The sequence below is a fragment of the Lissotriton helveticus genome, chromosome 6 (genome assembly GCF_964261635.1).
Source record: "Lissotriton helveticus chromosome 6, aLisHel1.1, whole genome shotgun sequence".
Classification (NCBI taxonomy): Eukaryota; Metazoa; Chordata; class Amphibia; order Caudata; family Salamandridae; genus Lissotriton; species Lissotriton helveticus.
The window spans coordinates 145,307,956-145,332,724 of NC_136067.1; the positions used below are offsets into that span (position 1 = coordinate 145,307,956).

The following is a 24,769-nucleotide window of genomic DNA, read 5'->3' on the forward strand; positions in this document are numbered from 1 at the left end:
TGCATTCAAGAAAAGCATAATAGCTTAATCACATTGAGGAATTACCTCACCAGTGATACTCACCCAGCTTTGTGTGGGTGATGGCCTCACCTCACCCGGCAACCGCTCGGGAGTATGAGGCCCCGCTCTAAAGTGTAGAAAGAGACACAGTAAGCACACACCTTTACCGTGTATGACCGATTACTCTACACTTAAAACCCAACAGACATATGGTAGTTACCCCTCTGCCCAACCCAAACCTACATCAACATCAGAGCCTGCAGGAGGATTATTAGGTCATACTAGCAAGATACTAATCCAAAACCTGCTATATACTTCTAGGAAAATCTACCTGACATGATGTGTTTACAGGCATGGTCTGTTAGTCGACCAAAGTGCCTTAATAATAAGGTGGACAATCTGCCATCCACCCTTGGTAGTTAACTAAGCCATTTGTGGAGAAAAAAATGCTCAATTTGTAAGGCGATATACATATATAAACAAAGGATTCTTTTCAATATATATATATACAAGGGAAACAGGCCACCACCCCAACGAAAAAATAACGGGGACATGGGGCCACAATAGCTCCCCTCTCTCTATCAGACTCGATTATCTACAGCTAACCCGATAGTTTTGTATGCTGAGGCGGGCTACATTGCAAGTACACAGAGCCCCAACCATCCTACCTCTCCGTCGGTGCCCCGAAATGATGGCGAGCGGAAGTGGAGGTAGGCTCCAGCAACAGACTTCCTCCTTAAAATAACCGCCCCACGTGGGGTAGCCAGTCCCCCAACACTGTCTCACAGCCGCACTGAATCTTCCCAATCGAAATGGCAACGCCCGGTTACAAAAGAAAGACCGCTTGCTTGTAGCGCATGCGCGGGCACACAAGAGAGACCGCTAACTTATGGCGCATGCGCGGGTGGATAAAACGCACTACTCTATAGCGCATGCGCGAGCGAAGTAATGCACAAAAACCCTCGATACTGTCAGGGATAATAATCATATATTATCGCGACGCATTGCTCGCAGTAAATAGACTGCCCATCAGACAGTATGCTAATGAAGTGGATCAGTTAAAACACACTTTTAATTTTCACAGGTAAGCAAAGGCTTCCATCTATAAACATGTCACTAAGGACTGATATATTAGATGTCTCTAACTAAGGGAGATGTTACTCTGCTACTAAGAGTATAATTGATCAAAAAGGATCTATTGCAACAGTGTATTAGCACTGTGAATAGAGATAGAATTGCAAGGCCATATTGCTCATAGTAGAGATTGCCAATATCATAAGAGATGGAGCCTTTTACTGCATCACTGATGTCATGCATTGGGAGATGGTATAAACACATATCGAAAAGGGGGGCTAGATATAGAACGCCCGTGCCGTCCAGCGAGACATTTGAAGGGGTAGTCACCTGGCTATTTATGTGGAGGAAAAAGATACTTGACTAAAGCCAAGAGTGCTAATAGTGGCACAAAAGTCACCCTTTTCTTCGGATTATATAGAAGAAAAGTGTGACGGGACTTCTTTAGTAGATTTATTTGAGTGCACCGATGAGGAATAGGCAAAGGTAGACAGAGGGGCAACACACACAGTTAAGTTGGATGAGCTCAGAAGGTGCAAATTGTACTGTATTTGCTACCTAGTTACATTGACCCGCAGCCAAAGACTGCACTAAATATTGTGAAACAACAAGGGTGTGTGGAGGGTCAGGGGGACAGTTTAATGACCTGTCTGCTCGCTCCCCAGTCTTACAGATACAAAACACAAAAGAGCAGATCAAGTCTGGGAGAAGTGTGTGTCTGCAATAGCAACCGTGCGGCACTGCTGGTGAGTCGTGAAACAAGGGATGCCAAACATGAAACCTCTTGGCGGCAGGGGGCTGATCAAATTCCCATCAGACCACCCATGTGGTGGAGTTTGCGTCATGTGGGAATTGATAATCATGCCATCCCAAGTCCAACCAAATAGTGTCGGTACAAAACGTCACAGACATGTGATCATTGTGGGCATCCTAGACGTGATGTAAACTAGAAAAGTGCAGTGCTCAAAATTAAAATTGGCTTCCCGGATTCCAAGGAGAATTCTTTACACTAGAAATCCGAGTGTCAAGGATTAAAAACACGCTAGGTAGTCAAGCTACCTTGTAGCGCTAGATCGTATGGTCGACATGTTTCAGCCATAAGGGCATCTAACACGGCTTTCTTCAGGACCTTCTATAACAGATTCTGCTACTGCGACTACAAATGAGATGTCATAGTGAAAAATTGACAAACATGCACTTAAAAAGTTGCAAATATATCAAAAACGTAGAATACTTAAATGTCCACTCAAGGGGAAGTTTTAAATCTTCTTCCTATCAAAAAAACCAAAAGAGTAAAATGTTGAAGCAACACCAAGTATCACATAGACACCACAGCGCACACACGTAAAGATAACACAGACACACCTGCATGAATAGTTTACATTCTGCATTCAAGAAAAGCATAATAGCTTAATCACATTGAGGAATTACCTCACCAGGGATACTCACCCAGCTTTGTGTGGGTGATGGCCTCACCTCACCCGGCAACCGCTCGGGAGTATGAGGCCCCGCTCTAAAGTGTAGAAAGAGACACAGTAAGCACACACCTTTACCGTGTATGACCGATTACTCTACACTTAAAACCCAACAGACATATGGTAGTTACCCCTCTGCCCAACCCAAACCTACATCAACATCAGAGCCTGCAGGAGGATTATTAGGTCATACTAGCAAGATACTAATCCAAAACCTGCTATATACTTCTAGGAAAATCTACCTGACATGATGTGTTTACAGGCATGGTCTGTTAGTCGACCAAAGTGCCTTAATAATAAGGTGGACAATCTGCCATCCACCCTTGGTAGTTAACTAAGCCATTTGTGGAGAAAAAAATGCTCAATTTGTAAGGCGATATACATATATAAACAAAGGATTCTTTTCAATATATATATATACAAGGGAAACAGCCCACTTGCGTTTCCAATAAAGTGTGTATGTGCTTGACAGGTAGAGCGGCTGAACACCCACTTTAAAATTGGCGATTACAGCCCAGGCGTGTCTCCTCTTTGAGAGTATCACCCTGTCCGAGTGAAAGGACCACAATCTAACAGTTTTTTTTATGGCGGACTTTAGCACCGGGAGAGCTGGATTTATCTCCCAGAGCTCTTTTGCACCTAGTAACTGTAGGCTGTGATCCAGGAGTTGCCGATGCTTGTGGCTTGTCTGATTTTTCTGTAGTTCCTGCCACAGTAGGGCCTCCAAGGAACCCTCCCATGCGCAGTCTATGACACAGTTTAACGAATGCACCTGCCTCCACTGCATGGTGATCTTGGAGTTCCAATTCGAGTCTCACTTGAGCTGGCAAGGCAGATTTTGCACTTTTCTAGTTTACATCACGTCTAGGATGCCCACAATGATCACATGTCTGTGACGTTTTGTACCGACACTATTTGGTTGGACTTGGGATGGCATGATTATCAATTCCCACATGACGCAAACTCCACCACATGGGTGGTCTGATGGGAATTTTATCAGCCCCCTGCCGCCAAGAGGTTTCATGTTTGGCATCCCTTGTTTCACGACTCACCAGCAGTGCCGCACGGTTGCTATTGCAGACACACACTTCTCCCAGACTTGATCTGCTCTTTTGTGTTTTGTATCTGTAAGACTGGGGAGCGAGCAGACAGGTCATTAAACTGTCCCCCTGACCCTCCACACACCCTTGTTGTTTCACAATATTTAGTGCAGTCTTTGGCTGCGGGTCTATGTAACTAGGTAGCAAATACAGTACGATTTGCACCTTCTGAGCTCATCCAACTTAACTGTGTGTGTTGCCCCTCTGTCTACCTTTGCCTATTCCTCATCGGTGCACTCAAATAAATCTACTAAAGAAGTCCCGTCACACTTTTCTTCTATATAATCCGAAGAAAAGGGTGACTTTTGTGCCACTATTAGCACTCTTGGCTTTAGTCAAGTATCTTTTTCCTCCACATAAATAGCCAGGTGACTACCCCTTCAAATGTCTCGCTGGACGGCACGGGCGTTCTATATCTAGCCCCCCTTTTCGATATGTGTTTATACCATCTCCCAATGCATGACATCAGTGATGCAGTAAAAGGCTCCATCTCTTATGATATTGGCAATCTCTACTATGAGCAATATGGCCTTGCAATTCTATCTCTATTCACAGTGCTAATACACTGTTGCAATAGATCCTTTTTGATCAATTATACTCTTAGTAGCAGAGTAACATCTCCCTTAGTTAGAGACATCTAATATATCAGTCCTTAGTGACATGTTTATAGATGGAAGCCTTTGCTTACCTGTGAAAATTAAAAGTATGTTTTAACTGATCCACTTCATTAGCATACTGTCTGATGGGCAGTCTATTTACTGCGAGCAATGCGTCGCAATAATATATGATTATTATCCCTGACAGTATCGAGGGTTTTTGTGCATTACTTCGCTCGCGCATGCGCTATAGAGTAGTGCGTTTTATCCACCCGCGCATGCGCCATAAGTTAGCGGTCTCTCTTGTGTGCCCGCGCATGCGCTACAAGCAAGCGGTCTTTCTTTTGTAACCGGGCGTTGCCATTTCGATTGGGAAGATTCAGTGCGGCTGTGAGACAGTGTTGGGGGACTGGCTACCCCATGTGGGGCGGTAATTTTAAGGAGGAAGTCTGTTGCTGGAGCCTACCTCCACTTCCGCTCGCCATCATTTCGGGGCACCGACGGAGAGGTAGGATGGTTGGGGCTCTGTGTACTTGCAATGTAGCCCGCCTCAGCATACAAAACTATCGGGTTAGCTGTAGATAATCGAGTCTGATAGAGAGAGGGGAGCTATTGTGGCCCCATGTCCCCGTTATTTTTTCGTTGGGGTGGTGGCCTGTTTCCCTTGTATATATATATATATTGAAAAGAATCCTTTGTTTATATATGTATATCGCCTTACAAATTGAGCATTTTTTTTCTCCACAAATGGCTTAGTTAACTACCAAGGGTGGATGGCAGATTGTCCACCTTATTATTAAGGCACTTTGGTCGACTAACAGACCATGCCTGTAAACACATCATGTCAGGTAGATTTTCCTAGAAGTATATAGCAGGTTTTGGATTAGTATCTTGCTAGTATGACCTAATAATCCTCCTGCAGGCTCTGATGTTGATGTAGGTTTGGGTTGGGCAGAGGGGTAACTACCATATGTCTGTTGGGTTTTAAGTGTAGAGTAATCGGTCATACACGGTAAAGGTGTGTGCTTACTGTGTCTCTTTCTACACTTTAGAGCGGGGCCTCATACTCCCGAGCGGTTGCCGGGTGAGGTGAGGCCATCACCCACACAAAGCTGGGTGAGTATCACTGGTGAGGTAATTCCTCAATGTGATTAAGCTATTATGCTTTTCTTGAATGCAGAATGTAAACTATTCATGCAGGTGTGTCTGTGTTATCTTTACGTGTGTGCGCTGTGGTGTCTATGTGATACTTGGTGTTGCTTCAACATTTTTCTCTTTTGGTTTTTTTGATAGGAAGAAGATTTAAAACTTCCCCTTGAGTGGACATTTAAGTATTCTACGTTTTTGATATATTTGCAACTTTTTAAGTGCATGTTTGTCAATTTTTCACTATGACATCTCATTTGTAGTCGCAGTAGCAGAATCTATTATAGAAGGTCCTGAAGAAAGCCGGGTTAGATGCCCTTATGGCTGAAACATGTCGACCATACGATCTAGCGCTACAAGGTAGCTTGACTACCTAGCGTGTTTTTAATCCTTGACACTCGGATTTCTAGTGTAAAGAATTCTCCTTGGAATCCGGGTAGCCAATTTTAATTTTGAGCACTGCACTTTTCTAGTTTACATCACGTCTAGGATGCCCACAATGATCACATGTCTGTGACGTTTTGTACCGACACTATTTGGTTGGACTTGGGATGGCATGATTATCAATTCCCACATGACGCAAACTCCACCACATGGGTGGTCTGATGGGAATTTTATAAACTTGCGTTTCCAATAAAGTGTGTATGTGCTTGACAGGTAGAGCGGCTGAACACCCACTTTAAAATTGGCGATTACAGCCCAGGCGTGTCTCCTCTTTGAGAGTATCACCCTGTCCGAGTGAAAGGACCACAATCTAACAGTTTTTTTTATGGCGGACTTTAGCACCGGGAGAGCTGGATTTATCTCCCAGAGCTCTTTTGCACCTAGTAACTGTAGGCTGTGATCCAGGAGTTGCCGATGCTTGTGGCTTGTCTGATTTTTCTGTAGTTCCTGCCACAGTAGGGCCTCCAAGGAACCCTCCCATGCGCAGTCTATGACACAGTTTAACGAATGCACCTGCCTCCACTGCATGGTGATCTTGGAGTTCCAATTCGAGTCTCACTTGAGCTGGCAAGGCAGATTTTGGCAACCGAAATGCTCTTTTAATGATTTTTTTTGTTAACTTGTTTATTAATATACTGGGTGTGCCCTTGGTGATCTCGTGTCCATACGTCAGGGAGTTGATTACTTTGGCTTTCATTACTTTCAGCCTGGGTGTTAGGCTAGGACCTAGTAGCTGTTTTGCCAATTTTGCAGCTGCCACCTCTAACGACAGAGCCATTCCTTAATTGTGACTTGCAATTTGCGAGTCGCAATTAAGGAATGTGTAGGAATCGCTATTTTGTTAGCGATTCCTACCTGCATAGCTTTTGCGATTTCATAATTGCGATTACTTAATAATCGCAATTAAGGAATCGCAAAAGCCTACCTTGATGCATGTGAGGGTAAAATCTTAAACTTTAAAAAAGTAATCCACACACTCCAGCCTGATGTTTGCACAGACGTACAATGCATAGCCAACGTAGTAATCAATTCCTTGAGAAAAATAATCACATCTCCTAGGTGGGAGCAGATTAACTCATTTGGATACCAATAAACTTCGGATCCGGGTTTGATGAAATTTTTCCCAAATTTTCCAGGATCATACCAGAGCTCTGCAGGAATGCGAGCTCAGCAGATACACAAAAGAATATCTGGTGGTATTTGTAGCCCTCTAGGTAAACCAATAGGAGAAGATAATCAGCCCACAGGTTCGAATCTATCAGCACTATTGACACTAATCAATAACATCACTTTTGCAATAAGCAATCTAAACCTTAGAGCAGCAGATACCCAAAGAGGTTAGTGGTGAGACAACCAGCAGCAGTACACTGGTAAGATAACACACAGAATCTGGTCAGAGTCTGAGCTGAAGTGGGAGCCTGATTTAAACACTTGTGAAGAAGGAGAAGCCAAGACTGCACAACCATGGGGCAATATGCTGAGGTGATCTTACAAAAAGTGAAAAGAAATGATTGAAAAAAGAAGCACTGGAAGACGACGGATAAACAGATGAGGGGAGGGAGGCTGCAAAATAAAGTACAAAGTAAAAGAAACTCAGATGCTGGTCACCAGGTATGGATGAGAACATGGGGACAGATTGTACCTACCAAGATGAATAAATGCTGGCAGAAAGACATATGCAGTAATGTGCTTGGCTAGAAAACCTAACAAATTAAGAGAGAAATAGGACCCTGCCGTGGATATAAGGGTCCGATATTAGGATCCCGTGTATGTTAATACCTATTTAGGTGTATACACAAAAGGGGTGTAGAGTACACAAAATCAAAGCCACAAGACAAACGCAGGAAAATCCATAAATTGGAAAAAACTGCCCTCACTCACATACCGAAGTATGTGACATGCTTCATCATTGGGCCTGCTTACAATACGCCCTGGTGTAGCCACACTCAGGGCGGAGCATAAGGGAGGGGAAAATAATAAATTCCACACAACGCTACAAATAACCAAAAGACACAAACAACACGTAACATGTAATGTGATGAAACCAGTGCCAATCACCATATAATTGAAATAAGTAGTGCGACAATAGTGCAGTAAATAGGAAATGCTAAAACTGATTAGGGGTGCCAACTGAAAGAATTGCTTTATTAGACTTTACTTGGTACCCTTATCAGGATTAAAAAGAGAAAAAATAGGATGGGAAATGTCTTGCTAGAGACTGAAAGATCCCTCAAGACTTCCCTCCAAACACTGCTATGGTCAACATGTTTCGACCGATTTAATCGTGCCAAAATTGGTCACCCCGGTCTTCGTCAGGACTGTTGCCTATTATTTCACTAGTAGCCCTACCGTAGTCCGGATTCGTGGGCCCCCCAGATATGAGCCGGTCAATCTAGATCCATGCCCTTCTTGTTGCGTGTTAAGGCTTGTCCCAGAGTACGGGAACACATTTACTGAGGGAAAAAAAGGAAAATGTTGTGGTGTGATATTAGCCCACAAAAGCCCTCTCCTTCCTTCCCCCCATTTTTCTCTTTCTGCCATCTCATTCTGTGCCATGGTTTCTGTGATCACATTCCTTCTACTTGAATTGTGACCCAGGGCTATCGGCAAAATTCTACTCGATGGCCCGAATCAGTATATTAGTCTACTATAGTTTGCCAGTATACATAACATTAGAACTGACTTTGGAGGCGTCCTTCCTCTGGCCCCGCTATCCGTAACACCGTGCAGTTAAGGTGTGTGATTTCAGTACGGATTAAAAGGCAACGGAAGGCGTTTCCCGTGTTCTACGTGCCGCGTCCCACGTGATGCAACGTGGAGGCGCGTCGCCCTTTGACTTCCGCTACACGTTCTCGCAGTATGTCCTGGGAAGTGTAGTCGGATCTTGGCCCCGACGTCGGAGAATGTATGTTGGTGTTAGTTTTCCATGACAATTTCATAAAACGGTGTTCCTTATCCCGAAGTTAAGGGACGGAAACAATAAACGTCCTATTTACATCAAAAAATGGGAAATTAATTAATCTCCCACGGAACAGTAAGGAGCGGGTGATCCACTCTCATGGGGGAGCTATGTAGGTGTTTTTAGACGTAGTTACTCTCTTTTTCTGAAAAAGGCAGCGGCTCGGCATGTTGACCCCCGGATATCGGAACTCTGGCCCTGAAGAACAAATAAAGAAGTTGATTCGTGACCCCGACTTGGTATCATACCTCAGCTAGGAAACCGTCACGGAGAGTAACTACGTCTAAAAACACCTACATAGCTAGAAACAGAAGACCGTCATCCTGTTCCTTATCGGGCCAAAGACACAGCTTTCCTGAACTTTGTGGACGCCCAGCGCGCATTCTCCCAAACAGAATCGACCCTCGTGAGACGAACATACTCCTATCTATTAACCAACGATCTGCCATAACCCAGCCGCCTGAGACAGTACCTAGTGAATATATCAGAAAAACGTCCGAACTGTGGAAGAACACTCAGGTTCTCCAGAACGTACTAAGAAAGGACCTAAAGCTCTAGGACAGTATTGAGACTCCGTATCTACACTACCTAATACTGAAGTAGTGCGCGGCACCATCTTGAGTCGTCTGGACTATTGTAATGCGCTACTTCTGGAGGCTCCAAAAACACTGCTGGGGAAGTTGCAATGGGTGCAGAACCTGGCCGCCAAGCTGGCTCTTTCCCGCCCTAATCATAGCTCTTCAGCAGCAGCCCTATGAGATCTACACTGGCTGCCTGTGCATCTACGCGTCTGTTACAAGGCTGCATGTTTCAATCAATCAATCAGGAGTTTGTTAAAGCGCGACTACTCACCCGTAAGGGTCTCAAGGCGCTAGGGGTGGGGGGGTTTGGGGGGGTGCAGGTTCCATTCCATCAAGGAGGGGGTCTGTCGAAGAGCCAGGTTTTGAGGTTTCTTGCGAAGATGGGGAGCGATGTTGTCTGTCTGAGGTGGAGCGGAAGGGCGTTCCATGCTTTGGCCGCGAGGAAGGAGAAGGAGCGGCCTCCCGATCTGGTCTTTCTGGTGCGGGGGACCACAGCGTAGGAAAGCTGGGCTGATCGTAGGGTCCTTTGGGGTGCGTGGAATTTGAGTCGGCTGTTCAGGTATGCTGGTCCGGTGCCGTGGAGGGCCTTGTGTGCGTGGGTGAGCATCTTAAAGGTGATTCTCGCCTCGACGGGGAGCCAGTGGAGTGTGCGCAGGTGCTGGGAGATGTGGCAGTGTTTTGGCAGGTTGAGGACCAGTCTTGCGGCGGCGTTCTGGATGTTCTGTAGCTTGCGGATGAGGTTTTTGTTTATTCCGGCGTAGAGTGCGTTGCCGTAGTCGAGTCTGCTGGTGACCAGGGCGTGAGTGACTGTCTTTCGGTGTTCGAGGGGGATCCATTTGAAGGTCTTACGAAGAAGGCGGAGGGTGTGGAAGCAGGAAGATGAGACAGAGTTGATCTGGCGTTCCATTTTGAGCTCGGAGTCCAGGATGATTCCCAGGTTGCGTGCGTGGTCTGTGGGGGTTGGCGGGTTTCCGAGGGCGGTGGGCCACCAGGTGTCACTCCAGGCGTCGGGGTTTGGGCCCATGATGAGTACTTCTGTTTTGTTGGTGTTTAGTTGTAGGCAGCTGTTTTTCATCCATTTGGCGACGGCTTCCATGCCTTCTCGAAAGTTGCGTCTGGCGGTGTTGGGCTCGTTGGATAGGGAGAGGATGAGCTGGGTGTCGTCTGCATATGACACGATGTTGAGTCCGTAGGTTCTGACGATGGGGGCAAGTGGAGCCATGTAGACGTTGAAGAGCGTCGGGCTGAGGGAGGAGCCCTGGGGGACTCCGCAGGTGATAGGTGTGGGGTCCGAGAGGAAAGGGGGGAGTCTGACCCGCTGCGTCCTGCTGGAGAGGAAGTAGCAGATCCAGTCGAGGGCCTTGTCCTGGATTCCTGCATCGTAGAGTCTGCGTATTAGGGTGCGGTGGGAGACTGTGTCGAACGCCGCTGATAGGTCGAGGAGGATGAGGGCTACTGTTTCTCCTTTGTCCAGTAAGGTGCGGATGTCGTCTGTTGCGGCGAGGAGGGCGGTTTCCGTACTGTGGTTTTTTCTGAAGCCGGATTGGGAGGAGTCGAGGATGTTGTGTTCTTCAATGAATGTGGCGAGTTGGCTGTTGATGGCTTTCTCAATGACTTTCGCTGGGAACGGGAGCAGGGAGATGGGTCTGTAGTTTTTGAGGTCGGTGGGGTCCGCTGAGGGTTTCTTTAGGAGGGGGTTGACCTCGGCGTGTTTCCAGTCGTCGGGGAATGAGGCGGTCGCCAGGGAGCAGTTGATGGTTTGGCGGAGCATGGGTGCGATGGTGTTGGCGGCTCTGTTGAAGATGTGGTGGGGGCAGGGGTCCGTGGGGGCCCCTGAGTGGATTGACTTCATTGTCTTCAGTGTGTCTTCGGTGGTGAGTGCTGTCCAGTCATCAATCGCTGGTTTCCGGGTGTCGGGGGTGGTTGGTGAGGGTTCAGTGTGTTGGTTGTCTTCGTCGAAGTTGTCCTAGATGCTCTTGATTTTGTGGTGGAAAAAGATGCTGAGTTTGTCGCAGAGGTCTTGTGAGGGAGGGATGTCGGTAGACTCGCTGGTGGGTTGGGCGAACTCCTTGATGATGCTGAAGAGTTCTTTGCTGTTGTGTGCGTGGGTGGAGATTCTGTCTTCAATCGCTTTTTTCCTCGTTTCTCTGATGAGTTGATGGTGGGCGTTGGTGGCGGCTCTGAAGTTGTTGTGGGCTTCTGTGGATTTGGTGTTTCTCCAGGCCTTTTCGAGGCGGCGGCATGTGCGCCTGGACTCTCGAAGTTCGGTGGTAAACCATCTGGCTTTCTTGGCACGGGTATTGTTGTTTTTCTTGAGGGGGGCTATGGTGTTGGTGCTGTCCGAGATCCATCTATGCAGGGTTCGGGCTGCGGTGTTGGGGTCGTCGTTTTCCGCGATGGTTGGGGTGGAGTTGTTGAGTGAGGAGGTGAGCTGGTCATCGGTGATTTTGGTCCAGTTTCTTTGTGGAAGCAGGTGCTGGTGTCTGTGGATGGTGGGTGTTCTGAAGGTGAAGTGGACGCAACGATGGTCGGTCCATGGGAGTTCGGTGGTGTGGCTGAAGGTGATGGAGTTTCCTGTAGTGAAGAGGGGGTCGAGGGTGTGTCCTGCTGAGTGCGTGGGCTCGGTCACGATCTGGCGGAGTCCAATGTTGTGGAGGTTGTCCAGGAGGGATGTGGTGTTGGGGTCCAGTTGATTGTCGAGGTGGAAGTTGAGGTCTCCCAGCAGGGTGTAGTTGGTGGATGCGATGGCCTGCAGGGAGATAATGTCCGTAATGGAGTTGGCGAAGGGTCCGCGGGGTCCAGGAGGTCGGTAGATGAGGGTTCCTCGGAGGGCGGCGGTGGGGCTGGCCAGTATCTTGAAGTGAAGATGTTCCATCAGTTCTGTGGACTCGTCAGAGAGTGTGCTCAGGCGGACGCTGGATTTGTGGATGATGGCGATTCCTCCTCCTGGGTGGATGGGGCGGTCCTTCCTGGAGATCTTGTATCCTTGGGGGATGGCGATGGCGATGTCCGGTCCCGAGGTGGTGTTGGTCCAGGTTTCTGTGAAGAATGCTACGTCTGGGGTTGTGCTGTCGAGGAGGTCCCAGATTTCTGTGGCGTGTTTGTGGAGGGATCGGACGTTGAGGAGGATGCATTGCAGGGTCTTCGGTTCGGTTGTGTTCTTGTGGGCGGGTTGTGCTGGATCCGTGTTCTTGGCGGTGCTGCAGGTGTGCCGGCAGCGGTGACAGCTGAAGGGTCCATGGGTGTCGGCTGGTGATGCTAGCTTGCAGTTGTTGTTGCAGCCTGGGTTGAGTGCGTGGAGTGCTGCTGGGTCGTAGCGTTGGCGGGGCGGAGGTCCAGGGTTCCTGGTGCTGGTCGCGGACGGGTCGCAGACGAGCGCAGACATGCTTGCCTTTGACGCACCTTCGGTGCACCAGCGGCGCGCCCGCAGCCCGCGGCCGCGCAGTGGCCGCCATTAAGTAGGGGTCGGGGAGGGCTGGACAGCTGGGAGGCGGGAGCGGGGAGGGGAGCTGGATTGGGCCGGTCGTGCTGGGGGGGGAGGGGCCGGGGGGGCAGCAGCGGCGGGGAAAGGTAAAGGGAGGAAAGAAGGGATAAAGAAAAAAGGGAGAATAAGCAGAAATAAGGCACAAAAGAGCAGAGATGCAGAAAAGAGCAGAAAGGAGAAAGATAGAAAGGGTAAAAAAACGAGTGAAAACGGCTGAAGGAGCAGAGGGAGAGAAAGGGAAAATGGGCAAAAATAAGGCACAAAAGAGCAGAGGTGCAGAAAGGTGAAAGATAGAAAGGGAAAAAAAACGAGTGAAGGAGCAGAGGGAGAGAAAGGGAAATGGGCAGAAATAAGGCGCAAAAGAGCAGAGGTGCAGAAAGGTGAAAGATAGAAAGGGGAGAAAAAGGAGTGAAGGAGCAGAAAGAAAGAAAGGAGACAGAGGTCCACTGGACCACCAGGGATGAGGCGCAGGGAACCCTGCGGGTGGAGGAGGGCCTCGATCACCAACACTCAAGAGTGTAGGGGCAGGGGCACCTCACTTAATGGTGGAGCTGCGAGGGTGGGAGAGCAATTTCACTGACAATGAGTCAGTGGTCTTGCTCGCCTGTCCCCGCAGTGGCCGCCATTAAGTAGGGGTCGGGGAGGGCTGGACAGCTGGGAGGCGGGAGCGGGGAGGGGAGCTGGATTGGGCCGGTCGTGCTGGGGGGGGAGGGGCCGCGGGGGCAGCAGCGGCGGGGAAAGGTAAAGGGAGGAAAGAAGGGATAAAGACAAAAAGGAGAATAAGCAGAAATAAGGCACAAAAGAGCAGAGATGCAGAAAAGAGCAGAAAGGAGAAAGATAGAAAGGGTAAAAAAACGAGTGAAAACGGGTGAAGGAGCAGAGGGAGAGAAAGGGAAAATGGGCAAAAATAAGGCACAAAAGAGCAGAGGTGCAGAAAGGTGAAAGATAGAAAGGGAAAAAAACCGAGTGAAGGAGCAGAGGGAGAGAAAGGGAAATGGGCAGAAATAAGGCGCAAAAGAGCAGAGGTGCAGAAAGGTGAAAGATAGAAAGGGGAGAAAAAGGAGTGAAGGAGCAGAAAGAAAGAAAGGAGACAGAGGTCCACTGGACCACCAGGGATGAGGCGCAGGGAAACCTGCGGGTGGAGGAGGGCCTCGATCACCAACACTCAAGAGTGCAGGGGCAGGGGCACCTCACTTAATGGTGGAGCTGCGAGGGTGGGAGAGCAATTTCACTGACAATGAGTCAGTGGTCTTGCTCGCCTGTCCCCGCAGTGGCCGCCATTAAGTAGGGGTCGGGGAGGGCTGGACAGCTGGGAGGCGGGAGCGGGGAGGGGAGCTGGATTGGGCCGTCGTGCTGGGGGGGGGGAGGGGCCGCGGGGGCAGCAGCGGCGGGGAAAGGTAAAGGGAGGAAAGAAGGGATAAAGAAAAAAGGGAGAATAAGCAGAAATAAGGCACAAAAGAGCAGAGATGCAGAAAAGAGCAGAAAGGAGAAAGATAGAAAGGGTAAAAAAACGAGTGAAAACGGGTGAAGGAGCAGAGGGAGAGAAAGGGAAAATGGGCAAAAATAAGGCACAAAAGAGCAGAGGTGCAGAAAGGTGAAAGATAGAAAGGGGAAAAAAACGAGTGAAGGAGCAGAGGGAGAGAAAGGGAAATGGGCAGAAATAAGGCGCAAAAGAGCAGAGGTGCAGAAAGGTGAAAGATAGAAAGGGGAGAAAAAGGAGTGAAGGAGCAGAAAGAAAGAAAGGAGACAGAGGTCCACTGGACCACCAGGGATGAGGCGCAGGGAAACCTGCGGGTGGAGGAGGGCCTCGATCACCAACACTCAAGAGTGCAGGGGCAGGGGCACCTCACTTAATGGTGGAGCTGCGAGGGTGGGAGAGCAATTTCACTGACAATGAGTCAGTGGTCTTGCTCCTAAACATGTTTAGTGTTTAGGGCGGTGCATGGACAAGGCCCGGTTCCATTGCAGAATATGTTTGTTTGGTACTCTCCTCCGCGGTCCTTACGCTCTTCTTCGGCTCATCTGCTTGTGGTACCGAGATTCCAGAGAGTGAGGATGGGTGGCCGTTCGTTCAGTGTCGCAGCGGCCAAGCTCTGGAACTCCCTGCCACTGTCCCTAAGAAGCCAAAGGGACTTCTTCCTGTTTAGAAAAGCCCTGAAAACCCATCTTTTCCCCAGGGTTGTCTGAGCAGCGTATGTGGTGTTAACGTTGATTTCAAGCACCAGGATGCCCTTGGGGTGACAGGACCGCGCTATACAAGTACACATACAATATAATACAATACTTGCTATCCCCTTGTGTTTTTCCCCCCCACCACGGTACCTTCTGGCCCTGATGAAGGTGTGGCCCGACTTGGCAGCTGCACCGAAACGCGCGTAGGCGTCTAATGTTCTGAAGATTGTGATCCTTAACCATCTGCTGGATCGGTCCCTGTTTCTATCAGGCTTAACATTGAATTTAAAACTGTAATAGCCTAAGGGCAATTCCATCTGACCTTCTATTCAGGCATTATGTACCACGAGTTAATTTTTTAAACTTGAGTCTTTAGTATGAATGATACAGTATGACTGCGTTCTGAATGAGGATTGTTTAGGTATGTGTGGTTGTGTGTGGGACTACACAGTGAAGTATGAAATAATTGCAAATTGTTATACTGTTTGATTAAATCGTTTAATTTATACAACTAAGTTTATATGAACTGCACCATATGAGAGCCAAACTATAAAAACGAAAAAAGAAAAAGAAATGGACTCTATGCTGTAGTTGTCTAAATTGGCGCTGCTTTCTGGTCCTAAATAGGTATTAACATACACGGGATCCTAATATCGGACCCTTATATCCACGGCAGGGTCCTATTTCTCTCTTTATTGGTTTCTTTTCCCCCCTACCTGCCTTGCATTCTGTATCCCCTGGGGAACCCCCTTCTTTTTTGTAGAAAACCTAACAAATCATGGAATGTGAATGAGCGAAATAAACTAAGCAAGCTAAAGGCGCTAGATCCTGGATAAAAGCTTTAAGAAACAAAATAGGCGCTACCAGGCACAGATGATTATTTAGGACGATTTGGACCTGATAGTTATCTGGCCAACCCAACACTCTCAGGAACATTTTTGCAGGAGCCTGATACTTGGCAAGTAGTGCAGTCTGACTTTTGCAGCTAGAGTGGCAAAGATGGCCCCCTAGAGCCAAGGTTTTTACTTGGCACTCAATACTGATACATTGCTCATGGCTATATCATCAAAATCATCGAAATGTTGTTAAATATGGTACCCAAATCACAGGGTGATACAGTGAGGAGTGTTAGTGCTGAAGTGAGACACGAGGAGCAGTTGCAGAAAAAGACGCAATTTGTCTGTTTTCAGGATGGACTGAAGGCCCTGTGTTTTTCTTATATTTTTCAGGTGCAATACATAATCCAAGGATACCACAAGAGAAGAGAGTACATCGCAGCATTCCTGAGTCACTTTGGAACGTGAGTAACTGTCATTCTATGGTTGGAACCTTGGCACCTGTGCATGTGGTTTCATCACTTCTCCAGATGCCAATGTATAGGTAGAAATAGTAGTTTCACGGTATAACTTACAATGTAAATTGTATTAATACCAGGAATATAGCTCCTTTATTTCCTTCTCTGTTGAAGTGTCCACAATCAATAAATTAATGTATTCATTCTATATTGTGCATTACACCTACGGTAAAACAGTGCTTTACTGTCAAGATCACTTGAACAGCATACCAGGGGAAGCATCCTTACAGATAAACAGCTACAAAAGAAACAAGTGAGGGAGAGAAATGTCCAAGAGTAGCACCAGACATAGGCGTTTGCAAAAGAGAAAACATTTTTTGGAAGGTCCATAGTGATATTAGAGTCAGAAGGCTTGAGGGTAAGGAGTTCTAGCTGCTGATGCTGGAAATGTGTCAAAGGTTATTTTTTCTGTGCTTTGGGTCAGCTGACTGGCCAAGTGGAGATGTCTTTGAGTGCATGTGCGTGAGTTCCTGGGGTAGTGAAAGAGTGTTAGCCTGTTCATCCGGTAACGGTGGTATTTTCCTGATTTTCAGATGAGCTTGATATGGACATTTATGGTGAGATTTGGGTCTAGAATAAATAGTTTTCATTTTGTCTTAGAGGAGACATTTGGTGGAAGTCATCTCTTTTTTGTTATGATAGCCCTGATAGTTCATTCTTCATTGAGTGTTGTATCTGGTCGGGACTGAGCAAGTCGATATTTTTATGCAGACATTGATATTCAGGATTCCTGAGTATAGTTTGGTGTCATCTGCATACTGGTGAGTGCAAACCAATTCTTCCCACTCAAGGCATTTGCAGTATTGTGCATGCATGCAGTGTGGTGTAGTTGTTGGAACCATGAAGACTGCAGAGCGTGTTAATATTCGAACGTCTTACGCACACCTACTCTTGTGGGTAGGACACGTTTACGTTCTTCCCATTGTTTGGCCTCTCTTACACCGCTCATGTTCCTGTGTAGTTTTGTGCTTTTTATATCTTCAGATCATGTCAACAGTAATCATGTGTACTCTTCCATCTATAAATCGAAGACGGTCTTCTGTACTGTAAGCAGGCTAGAGGTTGTACGAAGATGGTTGACTATTGAATGGACTACGTGGCATGCAAGTAGAACATATTCCACTGGCAGGAGCTGGTACGATGCTCTGTGCTGGGATTTTCTACCCTCACGTCCATTTATCGATGAGGAACAAGCGGCAAACCCTAGAGAAGCTTGAGCATTAGAGTGTTAAGGGTAAAGACCAGCTTTTCTTTGATCTAAACAAAACCCTTCAACACAAGATCCTTGCCTGGCAAGAGCAAAGTGTTGCGCCTGCTAGGGCCAGGTTAGGTGACGGGTGGGATGCTGACTTCTGTCGCTACCTGCTAGGTTCCAGAGAGAAATCTCTCTCTCTCTCTCACAGAGAGAGAGAGACAGAGAGAGAGAGAGAGAGAGAGAGAGAGAGAGAGAGAGAGAGAGATAGATAGATAGATAGATAATACACACACCCAGAGAAAGAGAGAGTGGACACACCCACAGACAGGTATTTTAGCATGTGCATGTGTTTGAGTAAGTATGACTCCTCTGTGGTACCCTTTTCCGAACTTTTTTTCTAAACAAAGGCTAATCTTTTTTTCTCCTTTTATGTATATTGTTGTATTCATCGACATCAAAATTTGTTATAAAAAGTGGAACGTTTGCTCCATCATTTTTCCTTTCCTAAGTTTGATCGTGTTAGCAGGTCCGCTTCGGAGCTGCGCTGTGACACCTCTTTGAAGCAGCCTGTAAGATTGCGGTTGTTGTGTTTTCTCCTGTGCAGGGGGATGGTGGAATACGACGCCGAGGGCTTCACAAAGCTCACCCTGTTGCTGATGTGGAAGGATTTCTGCTTCCTTGTTCACAGTGAGTAGACCTGGCCTCGGGGTACCATTTCTAGCCTCTTCGAGATACAAGTTCACAGGAGGGAAACTCAAACATTTTGCAGTTTGACAGCTTAATGACTGTTGTGCAAAGTGCATTTCACATGCGGTCTAGTTTTTCCAGCCTGATGTAGTGATGTGCAAGACACTAGTGATGGCGATCCGAATTAAAGTTGTATGAGTTGATTGGGGGCCCCAGAAGCACTAAGCCTAAGAGAATGGAAATCCCATGGCATACCTCCCGCTGACACCTGCATTTCTGAGAAGCCTCTTCTTTCCAAGAAAGAAAGCATATTTTAAAAGATCAGATATTTTGAGCAAATATGAACTGACTTGATACCAGTTTAATATTTGATTGATTAGGAGTCTAAGATGACATTTTTGGTATTGCCTTATTTTTCTATGTAATTTATTCTGTGGATATCATTAATAATCTGTTAGTAATCACTTTTTATGAATATTGATAAATGCGTATTACTTTTGTGAATTAAATATGACTACTCCTTGTTAGGGTGTATAGTAATATTTATCCTATTTGATCTTTTATGGGGAAGATATTATTATTATTATAGATGTGTTTCTGATTGATAAATTTTCTCTTTTGAGTTATATCTTTCTTTCTACATTTATTTTTCAAATAGTATAACAGGGACGAACCACAAACCTATGCCAATTTATGGTTGAGTCCTACCAATTATAACCACAGGCTTTCTAGCACATTGTGAATGTGGCTTTTGCTTTATGTATTTGTACTTGTGTCCTTTTTTATGTTTTAAAGCAAACCTCCTGGTGCAAGTTAGTACAATAATTTTGACTAGAGTAACTCACTTGCGTACAACACTCGGGCATCTTCATACATTTTATGGTTAATTTCTTTGGCCACATAAAACATTGTCAGAACAGGCTGCATATTGTTACATACATCTTAAAGGAGTGCCATATGGTTTTTATCAAATAAGCATCAACCTTGGGATTTCCTTACTCTACTCTTTATGTAACTTTTCTATTAAGCAATGCTCAACGCTTACACAACTACAAGGTGTAGATTGTATTAATGGACAATAGACACTGTGCTGTATTTAGGATAGATCACCTGTGCATATGGAAGCAGTTTGGTCTTTATATTATTGGGATTCTCGTGGACTGCAGTCAAAATGGTCTGTGGACAGTTTATTTGACTGTATTTTGAAAGATTTAGCAGAGAGTCCTATCAGACTGCTAACATATTCTTTAAATTGGATAGCGGCAGTCTATTTATTGGTATTGGTTCTAACCAAATAAGCAGATAATATCTCATTAACAATATGTGGTGTGATATTTGCTTTATAGGATAGGATGTAACCACCTATTCGCAATATTAAACTGTGGTCTTAAAGTATTACAGATCAGTTAAATGGAATCCCAATTATGTTAATGTTCTGCTACCCCAAAAATTCCCATCATGCCTAATAAAACATATAATGCTTGCAGTGTGATTCCCAAAAATAACAAGTAAGCCAAACCAATGGCACTGGATGCCTCACTTTACGGTTGATATGACATTTATTATCAAGTAATGTATGTTCTGAAGGTGCTATTATTGCTTCAGGAGGGTTACGCCCCATTAAATAAAATATATTAAAATATACAACAGAGCTTATAGGCACAGGTGACTCTGCAGCAGCATTCATAATTAGATTTAGATATGCTCAAACTCTTTGCTTTAATCTCAAAAACCTCAAACGTACTTACAAATGTATGCCTTCATATATTTGATTTCCCAACAGAAATATTAATATGTTCGAGGCATCTGCTTTCTTTGTTGTTGTAATGTTCACAGGCAGGTTATCTTAAAATGTATGAATGACCCTGTACTAGCAGGAAATACATGAGATTTTCAGCTGGTTGGACTGAATTAATGGTGGGCTTCCTGTAGACCCGGGAGGCAAGACAGGCCCAATCCAAGATCACCTCAGCAGGATAGAGAGCTGCCATTCAGTCATACCTCTACGGATGGCGAAACGATCAAGATTGTCCTTACAAGCAAACCAAATAAGGAGGCAATATGCCTTTCTGATGGTTTCATCAAAAGCCAGTCTTGATCTTTCCAGGTTGTCTTGATCTAACCAACATGTGTTTCGTCAGCCAGGCAACTCTCTGGCTTCTTCAGGGCTTATGTCTAAAGTCCATTAGATATGTTTCCTCATGTAAGCAGCGATCGTAGTTCTTTATGTGAAGTTTAAGCACTGAGAGATTAAGTAATATGCCCAGAATCACAGCATGTAGAGCCAGGGCCGGACTGGGAACCAAAACCGGCCCTGGCAAAGTGCTCGGCCGGCCCTCCCCCGTGGGGGTTGGAGGTGCCCCCGAGCTCTTTGCCAGGGCTGGTTTTCGGACGATTTTGCAGCAATGCTGCAAAAATGGCCCTGTAACAGAAACGGCCCCCAGGGGCCCAAAACAGGCCCCTCACCCGTGCGGCGTACCGGGGGATTGCCCGGTGCCCGGTGCCCGCTACGGCCAGTCCGTCCCTGTGTAGAGCCGAGGCAGGCATTTGAATCTGGTTTTCCAGTTTTCTCCATGATAAATATATATACATTTATATATATATATATATATATATATATGCTTTTCACAATCAGCTTGGTTCAAGACAGACTGCTCGGACACCTTTCTTGTGCAGTTACAAATAACGATATATTGCTTTCACTGATTTCCACCATAGGCAGTGAGGGTTGCTTCTTCATTACTCCTCCTTGACTCTTGTCAAAAAGATGGTCGTATTTTTTGTGGAATGTCAGTGTGCGTCCGGACTGGTAGTCTTTAAAATCCCTCAGGAATTTTCTTTGTTTTTTTGCAGTTATCTCCATTTCAAGCTTATCCATCTTCAGTGTCAGATCCCTGTCAGATTTTGTATAAACTCATCCAGTGTTTCCTTGGATACAAGTGCGCTAAGCTCATCTGTTAACTTTTCTATTTCCAGCAGTATTTTGGCTCTGTCTCTGATGGCGTATTTAACCAAAATCCGCTTCATGGTTAATGAGCAGGACGCTGAATTATTGGACCACTCTTCCAGCATTTCAAAATCAGGATCCTCATAGGTGGGGATTGTAAATATTCGTAGCCCATGTGACCTGCAAAGTAGTCCTTGTCCATGTCATGAATGATCTAATATGTGACATCATCAGCAGTGGATTGCGGGTGCGCGAAATATAGTTAGTACAACTAACTATATAGGAGAAATGTCTTTGGTTTTGTATGAGTAAAATGTCCAGCTAACTATAACACCACTAAAACTTATAGTTTTTTGAGTGAATTTCAAAGGTTTTTTAAAAACGAATTCCTAACTATATAACTCCTGAAACCTATGGTTTTTTCAGTGAATTTCAAAGGTTTTTTTAAATGCTAATTCCTAACTATATAAGGCCTGAAACCTATGGTTTTTTCAGTGAATTTCAAAGGTTTTTTAAATGCTGATTCCTAACTATATAAGGCCTGAAACCTATGGTTTTTTCATTGAATTTCAAAGGTTTTTTAAATGCTAATTCCTAACTATATATGGCCTGAAACCTATGTTTTTTTCCATTGAATTTCAAAGGTTTTTTAAATGCTAATTCCTAACTATATAAGGCCTGAAACCTATGTTTTTTTCAGTGTTTTAAAAAAAAAAAATTTTATTGGTTAACTGGCTTAAGTGTATCTTAGTGAATACATATATTAGCAAGTAATGTTTAAATATTTAAATATATGCATGAGTGATGTAATATGTGACGTCATCAGCAGTGCATTGCAGACGTGCAAGTTATAGTGAGTCCAACTAACTATAACGTGGGAATTTCAATGGTTTTATGCGAGTAAAATTTCCAGCTAACTATAACTGGTGTGAAACCTATGGTTTTTTCAGTGAATTTCAAAGGTTTTTTAAATGCTAATTCCTAACTATAACTGGTGTGTAACCTATGGTTTTTTCAGTGAATATATATGAATATATATAAAATTTCTATGGCAAAATGAAACGCCTCATTTTGTTCCTTTTCAAATTAAATGTATTAAGTGTTACCACTTTATTCCAATCAAGATGACTTCAGGTGTGCCATACTTTTGTCATAAGTAAGACTGTTAGCGTTCTAGTTGTTCTTTAGAACACTCTGGGACATTCTGTCATTGGGCTATAGTTGGGCTACATCTGGCTGATATTTGGGCTACATTTGGGCTCTTTTGTCTCTGGTGGCCATCTTGGGAGACTGCATATCAGAATTTTTTTGTAATGAAATATAAGAGGATTTGAGAAGTCACTCAAAATGTGCCCTAATTTTTCTTTCTTCAGCACTAATCATAATTTCTATGGCAAAATGAACCCCCTCATTTTGTTCCTTTGCAAATTAAATGTTTTAAGTGTTAACACTTTATTCCAATCAAGATGACTTCAGGTGTGCCATACTTTTGTCATAAGTAAGACTGTTAGCGCTCTAGTTGTTCTTTAGAACACTCTGGGACATTCTGTCATTGGGCTATAGTTGGGCTACATCTGGCTGATATTTGGGCTACATTTGTTTTTTTTTGTCTCTGGTGGCCATCTTTGGGCTACATTGGGCTACATTGGGCTACATTTGGGCTTTAACATTTATATAGCCCAATGTAGCCCAATATATATTTTTTCAAAGTTAATTTTCGTAAAAACCACTGGAGTACATATCTTGAGACATAGCAAAGGCACATCGGGCTACCAGTCCCTACAATTTTGCCAAGTTTGGTGGAAAACCATTCAGCCGTTCGGGCTAAAAGTGAGTCCAACCGCCCTATGGAAATTAACATGGGGAAAACACGTTTTGGGACCCCCCTTTTATCTCGGCCCCCGCTTGACGAATCCCCCCCAAACTTTCAGGGAAGGAACGGAGCGCCGCGAGGCAAAGTTAAGGAAAATTTCAGGAAGATTCCTCAACCGGCGCCAAAGTTATTCCCAATAGAATGTTGCGATTTCCCTATGGAAAACAATCCTAACTATATATACCTACTGGCTATCGCCAGTAGGTAATATATATATATATATATATATATATATATATATTCACTGGAAAAAAATAACGGTAAAGTGGCGGTATAGTTAGGCATGGTAATAATACGTTAATTAGTTTTACACACACAGTGCCCTAACATTAACATCTCTTATAATAGATTATCTCTGCTGACGTTGTTAGTTTGGCACATAAGGCCTTAAGAAACATTTCATTTTCTTGCCACCCAGAAACCTCTGAAAAACCTAGTTCCCCATCCACAGCAGTAAATATTTGGCTTTCAGAGGAGCCGACTGCTTTAATACCTCTAAAGAGTCAGTATATCAGCTGGTACTTCTTTACCGAGCCTGTTCCACATATACCTGCCCACCAGATATTGCAAGCTTACATGTTAACCTTTCAGTAAGCAAAATCACTGGCCAATTCAGAGACAAATTTAAAATGCACACTTCAGGTGCTGAATCTGCATGCACGTCAATAGCCACATTTGATTGATGCTTTCAGACACAGGCTGGCTGGGAGCTTCCAGTCATTTCCATGGATAAGGAATGAGAACATCAACTTGTCAAGAAACACCTGGGATTCCCCAGTGTTACCTTCAATCCTCCAAGTCTTCAGGACCCCTGTCCCCTTGATCAGGGAGGGGTTACTTCCCCATTTGATTCCTCAACAGATCACTCCATTGGGTACGAAGGATTGGAAAATTGTAGAACGTTTCAGAAGTACTGTAAAATATGTTTCTACTTTCCATTTTGGCATTATCAGAATCAATCTGACCTTCCATCTGGCTTGCCTCAGAACCATGTTAATCATCATGAATGGAGGTAAACATACTCAGCTTCTATTCCCAAAGATGGAGGAAAGCATCCTTTCATTCTGTTTCCAGCTGAAACATCTTTTTATCTGCTAGATCAACCTGGACGGGAGCAAACCATATCAAAACCCCCGTATACATTCGCTGTAGGCCGCAAATTGCTATAATTCTAATCCACTGCATTGTTACACTGCCTAAATAAATATTCTGTCACCAATGAAATCCGCTAAGGCAGATCATCTTTTGCCAGCCCTGCCAGCAGGTGGCTGAGGTATCTGATTATTGTCCATCCAACACACTCTGTCTTCCACCAGATATTTCAGTGCTAAAATCTCCCCCTGGATGGTGTGCTCCTTGTTGCAAAAAAGTTGCACGAGGAGTACCATGAACCTCAAAAACTCTATCTTTTAGAATGGGTCTCCCGAGATTTCTCCCAGATGACGACAAACCCAAAACCTTGAATCAGATACATCACCATCTAAACCGTTAGAGTGTTCTCGCCTGGGCCGTTAATACCATATTGTTGAGGTATATAATCACCTGGATGCCCCTCACTCTCAGAAAAGCTGCCACCGGTTGGAGCAGATTTTTAAAACATCACAGGCCTAAGGAATATCCCAATGGCAGACTGGAGAAATCCCATGTTTGTTCTGACTACTCGTACTGCAGAAACGTACAGC

The 24,769-nt window shown here is 45.1% G+C and overlaps 1 protein-coding gene across 2 annotated transcripts in view; it reads left to right on the top strand.

The window, feature by feature from the left end:
- BABAM2 (BRISC and BRCA1 A complex member 2) overlaps positions 1-24,769 on the top strand; it is a 961,268-nt gene that overhangs the window by 688,538 nt on the left and 247,961 nt on the right. For both annotated transcript variants that reach the window (XM_078647504.1, XM_078647505.1), the window contains exons 9-10: positions 16,261-16,331; positions 18,185-18,267. In XM_078647504.1, coding sequence (XP_078503630.1) covers positions 16,261-16,331; positions 18,185-18,267 — 154 coding nt within the window. The remainder of the gene's footprint in view (positions 1-16,260; positions 16,332-18,184; positions 18,268-24,769) is intronic.